The 22,355-nt window shown below is 37.4% G+C and overlaps 2 protein-coding genes across 6 annotated transcripts; both read right to left on the bottom strand.

Moving 5' to 3' along the window:
- Positions 1 to 1,703: 1,703 nt before the first annotated feature.
- LOC136708308 (zinc finger protein 354B-like) lies at positions 1,704 to 20,548 on the bottom strand. 5 transcript variants are annotated; one of them, XM_066682777.1, is made up of 3 exons: positions 20,388 to 20,548; positions 14,703 to 14,985; positions 1,704 to 3,347 (listed from the first exon to the last, which is right to left on the bottom strand). In XM_066682777.1, exons 2-3 carry the CDS (start codon positions 14,761 to 14,763, stop codon positions 1,933 to 1,935), a joined length of 1,476 nt encoding a protein of 491 aa, XP_066538874.1. In that variant the 5' UTR covers positions 14,764 to 14,985; positions 20,388 to 20,548; the 3' UTR covers positions 1,704 to 1,932. The 5 variants fall into 5 exon arrangements, with proteins under 5 accessions (XP_066538874.1, XP_066538875.1, XP_066538876.1 ...); XM_066682780.1 differs by having other exon boundaries at positions 1,709 to 3,350; positions 14,589 to 14,985; positions 20,388 to 20,545; XM_066682778.1 differs by lacking the exons at positions 14,703 to 14,985; positions 20,388 to 20,548 and adding an exon at positions 5,561 to 5,742 and having other exon boundaries at positions 1,706 to 3,350.
- On the bottom strand, positions 7,496 to 14,582 carry im:7147486 (uncharacterized). The gene has a single exon (XM_066682776.1). It carries the CDS (start codon positions 14,574 to 14,576, stop codon positions 11,310 to 11,312), a length of 3,267 nt encoding a protein of 1,088 aa, XP_066538873.1. The 5' UTR covers positions 14,577 to 14,582; the 3' UTR covers positions 7,496 to 11,309.
- Positions 20,549 to 22,355: the final 1,807 nt, after the last annotated feature.

Here is a 22,355-nt window from a genome sequence, read left to right as displayed (position 1 = left end):
CCAATAAGTGGAATAGGGGAAAGACTGCAGACTACAAAATCTGTATCACAAAAAATTTAGTTGAATGAGAAATCCCAACTGTATGCATTTTTGGGGCTCAAAAAAGGGGATGTAAGGAGGCCCTAGAAAACCCAGTGCAATTTGGCACTCTTCACTAAAGCATAAACAGTGAATGAACACTGATGGAATTACCTCATGTGGTACTGGGTGATAAAGCAATCTCAATTTGTTACGTGATAAATTGTTGCTTGAAAAGAATAGAATTCAGTAAACGTTTCTATTCCTTGCAATCAATACCAATGGAAACAACTCAATCATGCAGCATACTATCAGGTGCATGCACTCATGCCATTACAGTAAATGAATGTATCAGACCGTATGAACACGAAATGTAAACAAGAATATATGTTTAATTCAAGTTCTTGTGTGTATTAAAATGTATGAAATAAATGTTATAATGTCCTGTTCACTCTTTGTTTGGGATGTATTTTTCTGCACAATATTCATTTACTGCGTAACTGTTGAGAAGGAGACTAGTTGATCAGACAAACAGAATCAGGTGTGCTCCTGCTAAATTGGAATGAAAACTTGCAGCCACACCGGTCCTTAGTGGGTAACATTGATGACCCATGGTTCAGTCCATAATAAATGTAACTTTTCATAAAAAAATACAAAATGTACAATCCAAAACATCACATCTTTTTTAGTGAGCATTACATATATTCCTACATTTGCTAAGAAACCCACACAGGCACAGGAAAAACACACTAAACTCCCAACCGTCACCCAAAAGGAGTTTAATTCTGTGATCATCCTGCATGACAAAACCTGGAAATGCACTCACTCTCGAATGATTACATATTTTTAGCAGAAAAGCCAGCAATGCACCACATTTGCATAGTGCAATGCTTACCTTTCTACATAACTTACATCTTAAAATGTACTATTTGGATTTTATGGTTTCATTTTAAGTTATTCTGCTGCATTACTAATGATCCATATGCTGTGAACAGTTGACACTGTAAATGGCAAGTTATATTTTCAAATTAGGTCTAAGACTTAATGTGTAATTAATGTCTAATGTCTAATCAGCAACTAGTAATAGGTAATGTTAATAAAAATGCTTAAACTGAATTTAAAACTTTTTTGCCCAACAATGCTATGTACAATAGCTAAAAAAAAAAAAAAAAAAAGGTAAATTTTCGCTAATGGTACAAACAGTGTAAATGTACCTTTAAAGATACAACAGTGGTTTTACATTCTTTTCTCTAGAAGAAGAGGTTCATATTTGTAACCCTTCAATATATAACTGTGTAAAATAAAATATGTCCCAGAGATGAAACTGGGCGTATGAAATCAACACAATTTAAAAGTTACACTTAGAATAAGGAACAATTATGTTCCCTTACTAAAGAGACAGCATATGTACCATTGAGAGTATTACCACAGTGACTGTTTTTCTGAGAGTGTACTTGTCATACATCAATTAAAATAAAACTTGTCAAAACTGATTAAAGTGTCTCAGATATTAGGCATTGTATTCATATTGATTTCATGTAACAGCATTCTGTGAGTTTGGCTTTAGACACAAAAGACCTTCAGATGTCTGAATCCTATCAACATCACATGAAAAATTGTTCATATTATTGTATACTTGGAATAATGACTATGCGTCTGTTAACACTTGCATGGTTTGAAAGCAAAATATACACTGAGTAAATGTCACACACAATGGGATCATTGAAAAAGAAAATCTAGTTGGGCAAGGGAATATATTTTTATTGGAATTTCTTCACTCACAATAGTCTGTGAATAACTAAAGAATATGGTACACAACGTATGAATTCATCACATTTTCTACAATTCAAGATTCTGCACAATATGGACCATCCAGAAATGAATAGAATGTTCCTGAAACACTGAAAATCACAGCTATATGCTGCTAAGCAAGTACTTCAGATTGTTGCCATTGGGAGCACTGCAATTTTGGTATAAATGTCCATTCTTTTCCGTCTGGGCCTTTTCCAAAACATTATCGTTGTCATTCATGTCAGGCTCAGTTTTTATAGGCATCATTTGAGAAAAGTCTGTTTGGGTCATCATCAGATTCACTTCTACTGGCTCTGTTTTTATTGTCAGAAGCTTTTTGTGACCATATGTCTTCATGTTGCTAATGCCTCGAAATGTAAATGTCAATTCGCCACTGCCACTCTCTCCTGATGATGAAGAACCAAATTTATGGGGAACTTTTTCAGAGATCAACTTGGCAACCATCTCTGGTTTGAGTAGCATCAGTTTTCTCTTGCACCAGTGCTGTCCCAACATCTCAAGAGTGTCGCACATTTTTCCACAAAGGGCACACCTCAGTTTCTGAGTTTGTGAGGGACTACTTGACTGCACACCTTTGGCACTGTTTAGTTGTGACTTGTCTTCTTGCTGATTGTAAATGTTGGTGTGGTTAAATCGTATGTGGTTGCTAAGGTGCACTTGATGGCAGAATTTCAGATTGCAGAAAGGACAAGCGTAAGGCATATAAAGTTTTTCAGCAACTAGAGGGTTTCTCAGAATCTTGCCAGTGGTAAACTTTCTGGAAGAAGCATTGTGAATGGAGCCACACCTGTGGAGAATTTTTGGTGGAATACTACCAATAAGCAGTGTCCCGCACCGACTACAGCCATATATGCAGATGCTATTGTGAGTGACATGGACATGCTCAATGAGAATGTCCTGATTGCACATCTCTTCTGAACAAATTAAGCACTTGCATGGCTTTTGACTGTGAAACTTCTCAATAGTCTCCAACTTCACTATTGGCCTAAAACGCTTCCAAAGGTTCACAGTTTTTCCACTGACATACCTAGTTGTGGAAGAAGGTGAAGTGTGGGACAGTGGAACAGAACTCTTAACGATGCCGGCGTCCTTCGCTGTCTGCTCCAAAACCTTGAGTTTCACCTCTTGCTGTTTGACAGAAATTATCCTGTTCTGGATTGCACTTTTGTGATTCACTACATAAGTTGATTTATTGTTGTGGGACATACTGTGGGTCAACATCTCTGGATAACTGCTGAAAGTTATACCACATAAACAAATGAAGCTGACGAAAGGACACACATGTTCCTCAAGTGTCAGCTTATTCAAGAACATTGTGTCACAAGACAAGCAGAAGACAGGATTAAAAACAGGCTTAGCCGCTTGATTAACCAGCTGATCAACCACTGGATCAACATTTTGCCATAGACTGTCCCAAAGATCCAAACCGTTCCCTTTTGTTTGTTCCCGTTCTCCCAATGTACTGCTGTCCAGAAGTATTTGTTTTTGGAATTCTTCTTCTATCAGTTGGGCAACATCTACTGGAGAAAAGAGAAGTGAAATTAATCCTTGAATAATTTATACATTTCTACTTGTTTTAATTTCACATTTCTAAGGAGAATAATGCTAGATATCTTTAAGGCTTCCAGTGTGTGTTGATATTGATCATTATCCCTTTTTAATGTTCCGTGACAGCTTTTTACAAATGTTTTTCTCTTAATAAGGAGTTTCACAGATTTTTAAAAACTGGAACCTATTTTGATTGTTGACATGCACAAAAATTAATTTACTCCAGGGTCATTTTAATAATAAAATATGTATATTTCACCATATCTGTTGCAATTTTCTATAATCAACTGGTCTATCTGTATTCTTCAAGGACACACTACAAAGTATTTAAAATGTTTTTTTAATACCTCCAGCTCTCAAATAAATTTCTAGGTTTACAGATGAGTTGCTTTGTGGCATCACCTAGTTACCATGACCAGAATTAGAACCAAATATACTAATATTGCCAAAGGTATTCACACCCATCCAAACTACTGAATTCAGGTTTTCCAATCACTTCCATGGCCATAGGAAGTTGCTATAACAAACATTTGTGAAAGAATGGGTCACTCTCAGGAGCTCAGTGAATTCAAGCGCGATAAGTCCAGTCATTAAATTTCCTTGCTACTAAATATTTCACAGTCAACTGTCAGTGGTATTATAACAACGCCGAAATAATTGGGAACTACAGCAATGTAAAATGACAGAGTGGGGTCAGCAATGCTGAGGTGCATACTGCACAGAGGACGCGCAGTCAATCACTACATATTGCTTCCACGGCAGAGGAGCTGCATTCAAGCCTTACATCACTAAGTGCAATGCAAAGCACACTACCATTGAACTCGAGGAGACATGTTCTCTCGAGTGACGAATCATGCTTCTCTGTCTGACAATACGATGGACGAGTCTGGGTTTGACCGTTGCCAGGAGAACGGTACTTGTCTAACTGCATTGTGCCAAGTGTAAAGTTTGGTGGAGGATGTATTATGGTGTCCGGATGTTTTTCAGGATTTGGGCTTGGCCCCTTAGTTCCTCTTAAAGCTTCAGCATACCAATATATTTTGGACAATTTCATGCTCCCAACTTTGTGGGAAAAGTTTGGGGATGGCCCCTTCCAGTTCCAACATGACTGCACACTAGTGCACAAAGCAAGGTCCATAAAGACATGGATGCGCGAGACTGGTGTGGAAAAACCTGACTGGCGTGCACACAGTCCTGACAGAACACCTTTGGGATGAAACAGAGCAGAGACTGCAAAGCTCTTGTTCAACATCAGTGTCTGACCTCACCAATGCGCTTCTGGATGAGTGGTCAAAAAGTCCCATAAACGCACTCCTTAACCTTGGGGAAAGCCCTCCCAGAACAGCTGAAGCTATTAGAACTGCAGAAATAATTTTTAACCCTATATTTTAAGAATGAGATGTCATTCAAATTCGTATGTGTAGAAAGGCAGACGAGTGAATACTTTTAGCAGTATGGTGTATCACTCAAATGATGCAGTATACGGAATGACTTTCCTTAAATCTTAATAAAACAAACATGCAGAGAGAAAATCATTTGAAATTTATCTTTAACGAACAAGCGCACAGGCCGTGTCTCACAGCCGGGAGTGTCTAGAATCTTCTTCCAAATACTGGCATATTTTATTTCTCGGTTCTTATTTTTAACTGCGTAACGCCGACTGACTTTTATATTGTATTTTTTTACTTTTTAATGATTAGAGACTGGTATGTCAGGGTTTACCGGGGCATTCAGAGTATAAATCACTACATTGTATGAAGCCTTAACACTTATTCCTCGAAGCAGCTCAAAGATACACCTAACCCCGTTATAACGTTTAGCGATGACTGCTAGTAGTTGCTGTTAAAAAAAATAATCTGGTTAAAATATGAACAAGACAAAAACACGCTGTTGATGTCTTACACCTTTCTATTTTAAGCTACCTTCAGCGTACACGTCAATTCTTAATCAAACGGTCCGTTCCACCTTAAGTATTACTGCAGCTTCATTCTGGTGTTAAGGTGGAACAGAAAATTCGAAGGCGAAGCCAAATTCAGCTTCATTATATGTTACATAGAAATAATATGTGAATTAACATCGACAGTAACAACAAACAGCTCAGTGTGTTGTCCACATTAATACTGAAAACGCAGGAATTAATTTGGTATTGATGGCATTCCTATGTTTTATTTTTAATTATTACCTTGGTCGTCTGATAAGGACCCACTACAGACACTGGATGAATCCATATTTTTCCACAGACAGTAAACGTACAAATTAATATGAAAAAAGAAAAGCTAGAGATATAAACAGCTAATAAAAATAATGCGCCCAATATTAAAACTGGAGACCACTCTCCCTCCCATTCTTTCCTTTTGCAGCGCTGAGAAGTTGTGTGGTGAATGTAGCCGTTATAACACTTCCCCTAGTGTCGGGGGGTAATATTGCAATATCGTTCAAAGAGGCAATAATGTGTAATAAGTGATTTTATTAACACGAGATGACAGTTACCACCATTTAAAACAATACAAGAATTTCCAATTTCCTGATATATCATTAACAGGTGGGGAAATTTGTAAAAGGTTTTCTTTGGGTGGTCTTCTGTTAGTTTAATTAGAACTGCTCCAGAGAAATAGTTCCACATCCTCTTCTTGGCCAATACAGATTCAGAATCTGTCACTAAATATCACTTCCATCCAACCACATTCCCTCTCCATTACTGCTACTTATGACCTTGCAACCTAATTTTTGTTTAGGTGTTAATGCTGTTGTGTTTTTTTATTATTTGCATTTAGATTTGGCTATATGTCAATCCCACAAACTCAATTTTCTGCTTTTTTTTCTGTGTATTTCTGTTATTAAGGCACCCTTCTTTGAAATGTCTATACTGGCTGTTTGACATTTCCCTTGATATACCTGTTTATATAGCTTTTTTGCCCATTTTGTTACACCAAATTTTAGGCATAGCTGAGTGGGAACACCTTTTGCCACACAGTATTTTGATTTTATATTACATTTTACTTACACACTATTATATAAATTAGGGACACAATTAAAAAGTATTCCAAATTATTGGGACTGTGGAAAACTTGTCTGGACAATGGCCCAAGTTAAATCCCCATGCACAGTGAAGAGGATGATGAGAGAGGCAAATAAAATAAAGTAATCCTAATATTACTAGTAAGGGGGTAAGGAGCACTTTTCCCCCTGGGGGCCACATTAATATTTACAGATCTGGTCATGAGCCACAGCATGTAACAAAGCTCTACAGAGCCAATTAATCAGGACATATCCTTCACAAACATGCGTTTGACCTAGCAATTAATTCATTCACATGCTCACCTCTGTCACATTGCCCAGTTCCACTACAGCTCACTGGAAAGAAGCTAGCTTAGTGGTCAGGTTTTTTTCTTTTTGTTCAGTGTTTCTTGTCATGAGAGCAGTGAAGGCTTCTACACACAAAGCCCATGGCTGGCTTTCACCTCATCCAAGAAGCAACCCACTGTCCATTTGTCTACAAATACAAGACATCCGTAGTGTACTTTCCTTAGCTTAGACAGTCTTGCAAACTATAGCTCATTGGATGAAGCTATGATCTCAGTTCTTGGGGCAAATTGAATCTGACTGTGCAGTGTTTATTTGACTGTTTTTGCAGAAAGCTGGAACATATCCACATAGCCAGCTGGAAAAAAGCTTTCCTTTCATCTAACCACAAAATAAACACCTGGAGTTTGTCTGGAACTGTGTACTATCGTCAGGTGACATGATAGTTAAGCTTTCTAACACTACTAAATGTGGGTTTAAGAGGATGATTACACTAAAAAACCTTATGCCCACTGTTAAGTATGGTGAAAGATCTATGATGTTGAAGGCCCTTGGTTACCTCGTTTTAAACCCAAATCAGCCACTGCCAAGAAACATGTATAAATCAACACTGAAATGTTTTACTCAAACACAAAATCCAGTTTCTGCCTTAGCTAACTCAGTACCCTGATCTTTATTCCCACACATATTTGAAGTATAATATGTGAATTATCAATTCACATTTGTTATGTATATAAGTATATACACTGTAGTAAAATAAAACTGAGAATAAAGGAAGAACCCCATTTATTGACACAGTCTGTTCTGAGGCTTCAAAACATTTAATTAAAACAGATACACTAACAATGCACTGAATTTACAAACAAAAACTATCTACAATGTTTTTTGCTTTGTTCTTTAGTTTTTGTAAGGTATACATGCACTTGCCAACACACACAGAGAGAGGGAAAGACAGAGAGAGAAAGAGAATTATACATTTAAAACCAAGGCAAATACAGTGAAACAAGCAAAAAGGTATCCGTTTTCTAACTGGCCATCAAATTTATATAACAAATATATATGAGCTATACTGAATCTAAACTATTACTACTTTCCAACTTGAAGAAAAAATCCATATGCAAGAAAACAGTCCAAATCTATCTACTTCCTTACTTTTACACAAAGAGGAAATCCAATATTTCAATATTTTGCATATGCTGCAATGTTGACATCACAAATGCAATTTTATTTACAATCCAAAATGACCAGTACATCCAGACTTGATTTTTGAGTTTTTGTGCTGATATTGTTAAACATGTTACTTACATGTATGTAACTTACTAACTAAAGATAAATCCTGCAGGACATGATGAAATAGAACCCAACATCCTACAATTGGGCAGTACATGTTATCGCTATTTAAATTTTACTTTTGTCACTAGAAACAAAAATTTTATCAGAAGTCTAAAAATCTGCCCTTGTTCTGCAATTGCTAAAAAGGTGGGAACCATCTAGACTAGAGATGTATTATCCAGTTTCAAAATTGTTGATTTTATCCAGATGTTTATATCTCTGGTAAGTGATCAAGTACAAGAGTTTTTAAAAAAGCAGTAATTAATTAAATACATTTCCAGCCAGGCTTAAAAAAACAGTACTACAACTACAGCTAAAGTGCTTATTGATATAATCAATATTCTTAACAAAAAAAATAATGCTGCATTATTCATAGATTTATCCAATGCCTTTGACTGTGTCAATTACAATACTTTATTGCTTCAGTTTGCTAGTACTGGGTTGTCTGACGGTGCAAAACAAAGAAGATGGTTCATTCTTAATAACAGATCAAAACATTTATTTTCAGAGTCTGTTGTCTCTGAAAAGGTTATTGTCAAATTTGGTGTGCCACAGGGTTCCATCTTTGGCCTTTTATCATTTAGAATATATACAACTCAACAATAAAATGATGACCACCTCCTTGTTTTTAAACTCATTGTTTATTCTCTCAGCTCCAGTGACCACAAAGGATCACTTTGTAATTCGACAATTATGGACAGTAGTCCAACTGTTGCTATGCATACTTTGTTTGCCCCTTTCACCCTGCTCTTCAAGGGTCACAGAGCAGGTATGATTTTCACGGTGGATCATCATCAGCGCTGCAGTGATTGATGTGTTGTGCTAGTACAAGTGGATCAGAGAGAGCAGGGCTGCTGGAATTTTTTTAACCTCTCAGTGTTACTGCTGTACTAAGATTAGTCCCTGAATAAAATAAAAATTCTTCAATAGTTTCCTGTGGGCAGTGTCCAGTAAACACTAATGAAGGACTAGAGGACAACTAACACAAACAGAGCAGCAACTGTGGGCTTCTGTTTCCGACTTTACATCTACAAGGTAGGTGTGTCTACTAGAGTGGAGAATGAGTGGACACAACTCCAGCAGCACTGCTGTGTCTGATCCACTCATAACAGCACAGCAAACCCGCACATCAGTGTCACTGCAGTGCTGGGTATGATCTACCACCCAAATCATAGCTGCTCTGGTGGTAGTACTATGGGGGTCCTGACCATTGAACAACCAAGTGAAAGGGGGCAAAATGTATGCAGAGCAAAAGATTGACTTCAATTTGTAATTGTTGAACAATTACATTTACAAGTCCTACTGTCAGGTCAATGGAACTGAGAGAATGGACAATAAGTGTAAAAACAAGGAGGTGGTCATACTGTTATAATAATATTTGAAGAGATGTTGTAAATGCTAAGATACACTTTAATACGGATGATACCATTATATATATTGTTCTGCCCCAACAACAGCAGAGGGTCTTTCAAATCTATTGGTTGTATTGAATGTACAGTATAATATCCGTTTCTTACAACTATGCCTTAATGATCATGAAACAAAATACTTTGTTTAAAAAAAGTGTTCCATATATACTATTTGCCACAACTGCTGGCAAATAGTACTGAATGGTTTAGGAAATGTACCAATATGCTTGCTGTTGTTATAAATAGAGTATATGAACTGACGTCATTTTCCTGCCGGAAACACACCACCTCAAAGTGACTGGCAAAACAGTCAGCTGCATTTACTATACTCTTACAAAGATGGTTCTTTAAATGGTCATTCAGTCAAAAATAATGGTTCTGTATAGATTCATGCACACCAACAACATATTTTTGCATATTTTAACTATTCTTTGCATTTTGAAAGGATTTTACAGATTAAATTAAATATAAAACCATTTACATTATACTTCAAAGTTTTCACAATGCAGGAAATCCTGAAATCATCCTAATGGTTTTTGAGTGCTCATGGTTCTGTATAGAACCACTGTCCCCTTGGAGAACCATCTTATTCAATACAAACAGTGAAACCGAGACAGAAAAGGGCGATCTGATTAAATTAAAAACATTTAGACTTAACAGCAATCCACCACACTGCCACTTAGGTACACTGCAGGTAAAACACAGAAGGAATGAGCTGCACTGAAAAGTTTAATAGCTGCAAAGACTGGGACAGTTTTGACAGTCACGTGTACAGCATAACTCGGAGAGATATATTCACATGCAGCACATGTTTACAGTTTTGTCTGAAGTGTGTCAACATACCGCGTACTTCATTGCAAATGCATTTTCTTCTCTTTTTGTCATTATATGCTTGTTTGTAAAAAGTATTTCTCGCACAGTATTTTTATAAAATCAGTTGCAAAATCTCTTCTCCATATTAGAATGTTAGTTAACCAATGTGAAGCCACTTGCATACCCGCTATAGCCTTTTCTTGATGATTTTATTTAATTATCTATTGTGTGTTGTAATCAGAGGGGTTAATATATTTGTTTGTGGCCTTCTTGGCCATTGCCCATGTGTAGAAGATATTTTCAATCCCAGTATGATTACCCTGATAAATAAAGAATAAAATAAATCTACAAAGACAAATCTGAGTAGATTAATCCGCCTTAGAACTCTCTGCATGTTCGTCTAGAAAATTTTTTGTACTGAAGTACAGTGAATATAAAAAAGTCTACAAGTGCTCTAAACACATCAGGTTCTTTTGAGAATAAAAACCATGTCAGAATGTTTTCACATTTAATGTGAAATGGGCTTAATAAAAATTAAAGGGAATCATGAATGTTTAGTCAAATATCAGTCAATTTTAATACAAACGTTGAGGTGTAGAAAGCTAAAATAAAGAGGAATTTAACATTCCATGTTAACAATGACGCAAAGCATACACTCAACATAAGTTTAATTAATTGGTGGTGTACACTTATACAACCAGGTTAATGCAAGTTTTACATTTTTTTAAATCTTTAAAATTTTCAGATTATTTTTACTATTTATTTAATAACTTAAGTTCACATTAAATGTGGAAAAAAATCAAGAAATATTTCCATTTGATTCCATTTTTTATATTAAAAAAATGTTCTCTACAATAGAGAAAAGATTTTTATATCCACTGTAGTTTACTGCTTCTTATATATCCACTGTGAACAATTCTGACTGGGTAAGTTTCACTTGATTGGGCCATTTCATAACAATGAAACTTTGAATCTTGAATTTTGGAGAATAAAATTGTTTTTTCTTTTAACAGAGTTTTATCCCATCCACTCCACTAAATCCAGCACGGTGCTGAAATATTCTTTGAAGCACCTCTATTGTACTGCAGTCCCAGAAGAAGCACTGGGAGGTGAAGTGATATCAGGAGGCTCCAGCTTAATCTCTGATGGTTCCACATGTGTAACGGAAACCTTTGCGGACTCTGGTACATCCCCTAAAATACGGTGTACTCTCCTTCTGTGGTTCTTTAAGGATTTAATATCAGGATAACTACGGTGGCAAATTTGACACTTGTATGGGTTGTCCTGACTTTGGAGAATGATTCCTTTGAACACCTCAAGACCACCTAGGATACGGTGGACCCGCCTTCTGTGGTTTCTCAGGGACGTCAAGTCCGGGTAGCTGCGTGAACAAATGTTACACTGAAACAGACTGGAATAGTTTTGTTGGACAATTCCTTTTGATGGTTGAAGTCCACTTCCTAGAATACGATGGACCCTCCTCTTGTGATTTTTCAAGGACCGTAAATCTGGGTAGATACGCGAACAAATGTGACACTGAAAATGTTTAGACTGCACTTGCTGTACAACTCCAACTGGTGGCTGAAGTCCTGAAGCCCCAGTGTCAAACCTGTTCAGAGCTTGAGTTCGATGGACTTTCCTAAAATGGTCCTTCAGAGACTGGAGTTTTGGGTAACTCCGTTGACAGATCTGGCACTGAAAAATATTTGATGGGTTGCTTTGTGAAACGTGTGCAGACTGAATAGTAGGTGACCCAGCAGGTTCCTTTGTGTCATGGACTGTCCTTTTATGCTCTTCAAGATCCTCATTTCTTGAGCACTTATGCCCACAGATCTGGCACATCAAAACCTTTTGTTTACTGTGTGAGACCAAGTGTCTTTTGAGTCCATCCACACAACTGAACCAACGCACACACACAGGGCAGCGGATAGGCTTGAAAGAAGGCATGCATGTGTTGCTCTGAACATGAACCTTATGGGTTAATGGACTTTGAAATGTCATACCACAACGGGAACAAGAGTATTTCTTTTGGAGTGCCATATCTCCTCTGCAGCTCAACCTCAGATGTCTCATCATAGACTTACGTGATCCAAATGGCTTTTTACATCTGGGACAAATGTTTGGATCTTTGAGAGGTTTATGATTCAGTTGAGACTTTAAAAGAGTTTGAGGCTGTTTCTTCTGATTTTGCATGGATGATTGAAGTTGTTCAACCTGCTTTAGTGGAGACTGTAGCTGTGGTTGCGAACTTTTCTGCCCACACGGTGAATGTAGATTTTGGTGCGTTTCAAAAGCAGCCCAAGACGGTAAACTTTCACCGCAATAAGAACAAATGTAGGACTCCAATGCATGCATTTGCAGATGCTCAAAGAGAAGCCTAGGGCAAGTGAACACAGCACCACATTCACAAGTCACTTTCCTGGGCAGTACAGATGGTAATGACATAATCCCCCAACTTCCACTTTCAGAATTTTTACTGTCTTTCTGTATGACATCATTTTTAGAAACTGGGGGCAATACAAATATGTTTTCCCGGGATGCCTGGTTTTTCTTCTCAGACATTTTATTTCCCTCCAGACAGTTCATATTTCTCAGTGAAATACATCTCTTTCGGTGCATGTTCATATTGTCTTTGCGGGTAAATGCTGTACCACAGATCGAACATGGAAACCTTTTCTTTTTTGCAAGGATATTAGGCATTCCATGAGAATGGTGTTCAAATAATTTTCTCGCACCACAAATCTTAAGGTGCTGCTTTACTGTGAAACGTCGGGAGTAGCTTTTCTGACACCTATTACATGAAAAACGTTTTACACCACTAGCAGATATATAAACCTGAAAATCTTTACTGGACAGTGCTGAACTGGTTTGACATTTTACAATGGGTTCTAAAACCACCACATCATCAGTGTTTTTCATTTGTGCCTCAACCACAGGTTTTTCTTCATCTATAATATCAATTTCAGCATCATCCAAGGGCACAGTCCACTTCCTCTCACTTAAGGAGTCATCTGTTTCTTTGCCTTGCCCTGGTAAGGACCGTAATTTAGAAACATTAGGACAAAAGGGTGGGAAACTCTTAGCTGACACTAGCCGAACTCCAGAATTGAAAGGGGTATTTTTTGACATTTGGCAAATTTCTTCCACAGAAGAATCAGCACTGAGCTCTTCATTTTTTACTTGCTGAAGCCCCACCGTGTTCACTCCAACATTTACTTGATCAAGTTGTTTTTCTGCACTAGAACCTTCCCCAATGTCTATACTAAGATCATCTTGGGCTTCGGATACAGATTGCTTAAGAGAGGCTATCCACTGACAATTATGTTTCTTAAGGGTATGCCTTCTTGTGTAGCTTCGATTGCAAAATGTGCAACGAAATAATTTCGGAGGGTGCTGTGTACCAGGACTGTTGGACAATGGCAATGAAAAGTGTTTGGCTAATCCAGTGTTAAAGCTAGAACAGATGTGGTTATTTGGAACCGAAATGACACACATCAAATATTGTCTGCAACGGCGGCAAAATTTGACCCTTTCTTTCTTGTGCAAGACATGATGCATAATCAAGCTGTCCACGTCTTGAAAAACTCTGCGGCAAACGCCACACTGATGCTTTCCTTCAATATTGTCCCTAACAAGCTTTTGACAAGTCTCAAGTGCCACCACAGGATACAATGTTTTGGTTGTAGACATAATCCTCTTCTTTTTTTTTTTCTTGGAATGTTTGACATTAAGTATGTTGTAAGGCTGTCTGAAAGTATCTCTGCTGAGGCCATATTTTGCAACCTTCTGTCTTAAGTGATTAATGAAATATCCAGAGTTTGAGGATGACTTTACTGTCTGAGACAGTATTGTTGCCCTTGCTGATACTTTCCGTAGGGGTCGAGTCCTCATGCTTTGCTCACACTGCAATTGGGCTGGTTGCTTGCGACTCATGTAAGCTGATGCAAGCATTTTAAGCAGTGAGTTTTTTTTCAAAGAGTCTTGGCTTTCATCATTGCGTTTATTTGGTGGTTCTTCACTGTGAGGAACAGATGCGTTCTCACCTTTTAAACTTTCAATATCAGTTTTAATGGATTGGTCTTGTGCATCTACAAGTGACTCAGATGGCTGCAACCCTTCATCATGATGTTCTTGTGATATGGGGCTTTGCACATGTGATGAATGCGAAGTACATATGTTCCCCTCTGAAATATCCTGTGTGTTCTGATGAAGTTGCTCATCAGTGCAATTAGAAGGCAAGTTCTCTTTAGAGTGGATTTTGGCTTGGGCAGACTGGCTACCGTCCATCTCAGCAAGATCAGGAGTTTCATTACTCTCAGACATTCCTTTATTCTCAGACATTTCATTACTTACTGTGTACAACTGTGGCTCCATTGTTGTTTCACTTATTTTGATGGTACTGAATTCAATAACATTTTGCACAGAGTCACATGGGTGTACATCTTGTGTGACAGATGGGGGCAATACCATGCAGTGGTGCTTCTGAAGAAGTTCTGGGCTTGCAAACAAGCCACTGCAGAGCCTGCATGTAGGCAACATAGCTGCTTTCTGGTCAGAAATTTCACTTGCATGAGATGCCTGATGTACCAAGAGAGATGATAAGCCATTAAATGTGGCAGAGCATGCCACACAACTGTATGTTTTGCTGGAGGGAGTCCCAGCAGATCTTGTTTCCTGAAGTCCAAGCATCTTGGTATGCAGTGCTCATGCCAGTGTTATTTACTCAGTTCCCATCATTCTTGCAGTTTTCCTACAGAAGACAAACAAAGTATTTTTGTGATAATCAGTCAACAGGTAAAAAATAAAATAAAATAAAAGACACATAACTTATAACTGTTAACAGCCATTGAGTAATTCTTTTAATAATAATTTAACATATAGAGCAGGGGTCATATGTCATATATAGACCCAGACCTATAACTGATAAACTATAAAGGGTTGTTTAATTTTGAATAGTGTGTGTTTTAAGTGGTGTGACTCTTCTAGTCATTACTGTTCAGGTTTAGCGGTCCAGGAAACTCACAAACTAATCACATGTTTCTGCATGTCACACGTGAGCCAATCAGATCTGTGCATTGTGAGTGCTGTAACTCACCTGGCACTTACACATTGTGAGTGACACACATGGCAGGAATCCAGACACCGCTGTCCTTGGACTACATAAAATTATGCTATAATTACAAGGCTATTTCAATATGTAGGATTTGGCACTGATCGTAATGCAAGTTATACATTATGTTCCAGACCTTGGCTTCATAAAATTTTCTCTAACTGGACCTTAATTAATTTGTATTATTTACCCCTGATATATCCCTGATAGGAATAGGATAATATTTAGAAAATGAATTTTCATGTTGATAAATAATAAAAACAAATCATTTTAGCATTTCTGGATGACATATATAAACATTTGGCATAAAAAGGATGATATACTGAGACATATGCTGTGCACAAGAAGTACACACCATGCCCAATGACAATAAGCAGTGCAGAACTGGGCTGTGGAACAGTAGCAGTGTTTTTATGCAAAAAAAAAAAACTATATATGTTCTCTATATCAGAACATGACTTCACTAATTATCTTGTGGCAAAAACACATCAAATCCTTACAGCCTTCACAGAGAACTAGAAGATGTTATTTCAACACATTATCTATTTTGCCCTTAACTTTAGAAGAATTGTGGGATGAACAGGTTTCCACATATGGGAGGATAAAAACACAATACATTAGTATTAATAAATAAATACATGAATAAATAAACAGTCAAATAAATACATTTTTGTCAAGAAACCTGCATGTATAACATGCAAATGTCTTGAGCCATTTTCTGGATTTCAAGTTTTATATTAATTTATTTCCACATTATTACATTTATTTTCTTCAACAGGGTCTATATGTTTATTGGGAGGGCAGCCCTAAGGTCACTCTAAAGCAGGATTGGTCAGAGTGGCAAACCAGAAAAAGGCCCAGTGTCTAGGGCTGTGCCATATTGAATTGTTCGTGATAATATCATCATAATTTTTTAAACAGTAAAAAAAAAAAAATCTATATTGTGATAATCATGATATTGTGACTTGTTTGCATAATGACTCAGCAGAGCAACTATTCTTTGTTTGTTTTGTTATTTACTGTGAAAACTGTGTATAATTGTTTCCTTTTTGCTGTTTATATGCACACACTACATTTTCTGCACTTTGGTTGTGGGGTAGATTTTTATACTACATTATTTTATACAAAATCAAAATCTTGGTAAATTACTATTGTTTACAATGAAAGCAAATGTTTACAGATTTCTTTTGTCACTTCTTTATATTTGTAATTGTTGCATTGGCAGTAAAATAAAACCTTTTAATAAATGAAACCACTTAATGCTATTAATATATTTAATTCAATATGATTTATATTAATATAACATTTATTTTGTTGCATTGATGCATTCTTGAAATTAATAAAAGCATTTTTCAGTGTTTTCTTCATATAGCCAAGAATATCCTTATCGCCAAACAAACTTGAAATATCGTGATATTATTTTAGGGCCATATTGCCCACAGCTACCTGTGGCTCGTGTCTGATTAGTATTACCGACAGAATTGAGAATGAGGGCAACACAGCAGAGACGTGCTTTACCGTTTTATTTTGCACAGTGGTTGCATTAAACATTAAATCTCTACCTACACGTTTATCCACACACTATCTGTGCTTGACAGAGAAGTCTCCAGAGATTAATGAACAGGAGGGCAAATCTTGCAGGAACACACGGGGATGAAGATGGAGACTGACATGCTGGCCGCTGAGGGACAGCTGTGTTGTTTCTATTTGTCTCAAACAAATCCTTCTTTATATTCTATCCTTAAAAATATTAATCGAACCTCTAAAACAAGGATAGAGCTTTTACACCATTTGTTTCAGCTATTGTGTAAAAAACAAAGCAAATGCACATTACAGGACAATATATATATTTTTAATCATATTAACTCCAAAAGGTACAAAGGAACTGCTACCCTCTTCAGAGCAAGTCAGTAACTCACTCTAGGTTTGAGACACACACTTAAAATATAAGCCGAAACACAGAAATACAAACCCCAGTTCTGGAAAGGTTGGTACTTTTTGTAAAATGCATTACAAACAAGCATCTTTGTTTGGAGATTTGTTAATACTCATTATATTAAATGCATCTGACAAAATAACAAATAAATGTTTTTCAGTGTTTTAACTGACCAGATATTTATTTATTAAATATAAACCAATTTTGAATTTCATTCCTACAACACATTCAGAAAAAGGTTTGACATGTTTACCACTGTGTTATATCACCATCACTTTTTTTAAAATTACACTTTTAAATAATTTGGGAACTGAAGATTCTAATTCTTGAAGTTTTGCAAGCGTGGGGTTTTCCTGTTGTGTTTTTATACAAACTTTCAACGGTGTAGTTGCCGTTGTCTGAAACTCCTCTTCATGATGTGCCATAGGAAACAGATCTGGACTGCAAGCATACTTGCCCCTAAAGCATACATAAACAATGTCTACAAAGCCATGCTGTTGTAACATATGCAGAATGAGGCCTGGAATTTTCTTACTGAAAATAATCATGGACTTTACATTGTCATAGATGTCTCTTTAAAAGCTATAAATCAAATGATACTTTCAAATACAAGTCAAAATCATCTACCCCAATACTATGACAGATGGCAGATAGCAGAACTTTTGAACTCATTATGGATAACAGTTTGGATTGTCCATTTTTGCACAGGAAACTCGACGTTGAATACATTTTTTGTGAAAACAAGCAGAGACATGTTCTCATCTGACCGTAGCACATACACTGCTCAAAAAAAAAAATAAAATAAAAGGAAAACACTTAAACAACACAATGTAACTCCAAGTCAATCAGGTTGCTCAAGTAGTGGAGCTTATCCAGGATGGCACATCAATGCGAGCTGTGGCAAGAAGGTTAGCTGTGTCTGTCAGCACAGTGTCTAAAGCATGGAGGAGATACCAGGAGACAGGCCAGTACACCTGGAGACATGGAGGGGGTCATATGAGAGGAACAACCCAGCAGCAGGACCACTACCTCCTCTTTTGTGCAAGGAGGAACAGGAGGAGCAGTGCCAGAAACCCTGCAAAATGACCTCCAGCAGGCCAGTAAAATCCATGTTTCTGCGCAAACTGTTAGAAATTGACTCCATGAGAGTGGTATGAGTCCCTGACATCCACAGGTGGGGTTTGTGCTTACAGCCCAACACCGTGCAGGGGGATTGGCATTTGCCAGAGAACACCAACATTGGCAGATTCGCCATTGGCGCCCTGTGCTCTTCACGGATAAGAGCAGGTTCACACTAGACTCTGTGATGTCTGTCACGTGTGCTCAAAGACACCGTGTAGAATATTCTGCTGCCTGTGACATCCTCTAGCATGACCGGTTTGGCAGTGGGTCCATAATGGTGTAGGGAGGCTAGCCAGAGGTATCCTGAATTATGTTAAGTGTGAATCGTTCTCTAAAGTATTCCCAAGTCCATATATAATCACAGTAGCATGAGTTTCTCCTGCCATTCCACATGAGGACTCAAAGGTCATACATAGAATGGTTTTTGGCTTTGCACTACACTACATTAGAAATCCAGAAAAATCACATTGTCTGATTTTTAAATAACTAATTTGCATATTATTGAAAAAAAAAAAAACCTAACCTGGCCCTCCAAGGATTACTTGGAAAAACAAAATTTTTATATAACTTGAAAACAGCAGAACTTATTTTAGTCCTATAAGGAAACCTTTATATATATATATATATATATATATATATATATATATATATATATATATATGGCAGAACCCTTGTTAATTCTGCCAAGAATTATAAATATATTTTTCAGAAACATTCTTTGAAGAGCCACACAAAGCTGGAGTGTTCACATAAATAACCATTATCTTGACTAATGAATTCCTGAAGAAAAACTTTGGTTTGTAATCATGCAAGTGAATTAGACAATCAGACACTGTTTGAATAAAAACAACTATAAACAACCAATGCTCTGCATTACTACTATTATTACTGTTATCATTTTTTTCACTCTGACAATAATTGTTGCCAGAATAATAATAGAAACATGTTAATCATTTATACATTGTATTTACAATAAAGTAAAAGTGTTTAAATAAAAATAAAGTGATAATTAAAAGCAAAATATTAATTGGTAACTATCACTGCAACGACCAATCCTACCAAGATGTTTAGTTCCTCAAGTACTTGTAAGATACTGCAATAATTATATATATATATATATATAAATATAAATTGGACCAAGCAACCAAACAATGCTATGTATATAACACAAATAAATCACAACAGCGTGGCACGTTGTGCCCTAAATTTTATCTAAATTTATTCATATAATGTAAATGAAAGCTAAATAGCTATAGCAATATTAGTGAGACAAAAACAATCAAAATGACATATTTTCTCCCCAATCTTTCAGCTCTAGCACGTTCCCATCAAAGGTGTCCCTGACGTCAGTAGAGAACGCGCGTGCATTGAATACGTGGAGCGTGTGGGTTGCGAGGAGGTCACTTGTTACACGATTAATCCCAAACTTGTGGTGAATACAGCAACTGTGTTAAATTCGGTGTATAGGAAATGTAGTGTAGGCCGCCGAGCAGGTGGTTAGCTATTATAACGTTAGCTAAACACGTCTAAGCCTGCATTTAGCCCCCCCTCACCACGCGAATAAATGAGTAAACATGCATAACTTTACCTTCGTTCTTACGAGTGCCAGAGACCGCTGTTAAAGGTACCCTTGAGATGAACACTGTTAATACGTTAAATTAGTATGTGCATAAGAAACCTGGTGAAGGCCTCTGCATGTACAGTGAAGTGAACTGAACCTCATGCGATTCCATGTCACAGCAAAGCTGATTTATTGAAGATACTAACGTATAACTCAATTATACAAGGGTGCGTTCTAGGACGTGAAGCCACAAGACATATCTGTAGTTAATCAATAACACATATGGGGTTCTTCTCAGCGTTATTCCCGTACCCCGATAACCAGAATCAGGTGTTAACATTAGCTAAACAAACCAAAGCTCGTGTTCACATTCAACAATAATACCACGCGCATAAACCGTCAGTAAACAAAGCTTAACGTTACCTCCGCTGTTGCTATGGTTTCCAAATTCCACCGTTGCCGTTACTAAGCCGCCTATGTCCACTGGAGGCAGCGGCTAGGTTTAGCGTTCGCTCAGAGAGCTTGGCCACAGTAGACAGCGGACTGCGTGGTGTCACGCTTGCACCGCTCCTCATAGTGGGCTGGGTCCGCAAACTGCAGCTTTAGCGGGTTTTCTCTATAGACTCTCCCCCAGAGTTACACTTTATTTCAAAATAAAAGCACTAATGAAACCATAGACATGAGGACGAGGGAGGGAGGGGGCACATGTACTACACGCTAATTAAACACTAAATACTAACCCTGGCAGAGAGGTTACGTTTCGTACTAATTGGAAATAAGGAAGCGTTGCGAAGTCAGCATTAAGCAGCCGGCGCCAAAACGTTGAATTCTGTCTGGATTTTACCCAAAATTAATGAATTTGCTCGGTTGATTTGTCATTCCACACCGCAAGCGGAGTCTCTCTCTCTCTCTCTCTCTCTCTCTCTCTCTCTCTCTCTCTCTCTGGCAATATCATTGGTATCTCTGTAGCTGGAATCTCTGCCTTTTCAGTCCTATTTTTGCCGTGAAATTACCCTTTCCATAATTTCTTTATAGAGTCAGTGTTAGTTTTTCTCTGTCGCTTTGGAGCCTTTCTCAGATCAGAATTGAATTTCTTTAAATGACTTGTTCAAACGTCACATCATATAGTTACTTGTGCACCTCATAAAAGACGTTTCTCATTCATTTCGGACACGTTTTGATTTAATCGTGAAAATAATTTTGTAAAGCTGCCTGCCTTTTCTTACATTATCTTTATTTATGTTAGTCAGAATGTTTTAGACAGGTTCTCTGTTGAACAGAGAACCCCAAAAACACCCAGGCACTAGGGCCATTATTACTAGGGCCATTATTAATAATAGGCTACTATTATTACCAGTAGATTGACCAGAGGAGGATAGGTCCCCCTTGTGAGCCTTGGTTCCCCCCCAAGCTTTCTTCCTCAGTTCGGAGGGAGTTTTTACTAGCCACTGTCGCCCCTGGCTTGCTCTCCTGGGTGATTTATACATTCTTTACATTTCATGTTAAAACTTTATCTTTACTGGAATTCTGTGAAGCTGTTTTGTGACATCACAAAAAAGCGCTATACAAATAAATTTGCTGAATAAGAAGAGGAGTAAGGATAAGGAAGAGGTAGAAGAGGCCAATGATTAAGTTACATTGCAGATGAAATAAGAAATAAGAGAGAACAGGTGTGTAGTCCAACAATGTACTCTGCACTGTAGTAATGTATACTTGTAGCAATGCTATTAAACAAAGGGAGATACAGAGTGTCATTATGGAAGACAAGAATGTCTTTTAAAATTTACACTCAGTCAGCCTCTCAACTATTGACAAGGTACTGAAAATACATCAGATGAGCATGAAACAGCTGTACTGAGTACCCTTTGAAAGGAATGGTGACTGAGTAAATGTATGTACAGGTAAACATCATTGTATATTCAGTAACAGTACTTTATAATAAACAGCATGCCATTGTACATGCCGTGTATAAAAGCAGTATATATAGTACAGTAAGTCTGAATTGTGCACATGTGCTGTTGCTTTAGAAAAGAGCATGCAGTATGTTTAAATTTGATTTACTATAACAGTGTATGGCCAGAATGAAGGTACATGTAACTCATAAAACTGATTTTGTATCTTCTGAAATATGAAAAGAAGAAGAAAGAAAAAGAAACACCTTAAATTTAGTCATAAGCTTAGGGAAATTACTTCTCTGCATTTAACCCATCCGTGGAAGTGAATAGACAAACACACTAGTGAGCAATTCTTCACAAACACTAGGGGCAGTGAACACACACATAGAGCAGGGGGTTAGGTGCCTTGCTCAAGGACATGAATGAATTTTTCCTTGCTGGTTCCGGGAATTGAACTGGTGGCCCGCAAGCTTGCTTCTCTAACCTCAAGGCCATG

The sequence above is a fragment of the Hoplias malabaricus genome, chromosome 10, assembly GCF_029633855.1.
Source record: "Hoplias malabaricus isolate fHopMal1 chromosome 10, fHopMal1.hap1, whole genome shotgun sequence".
In the NCBI taxonomy this organism is placed as follows: domain Eukaryota; kingdom Metazoa; phylum Chordata; class Actinopteri; order Characiformes; family Erythrinidae; genus Hoplias; species Hoplias malabaricus.
This window is presented reverse-complemented; position numbering and strand designations above follow the sequence as displayed.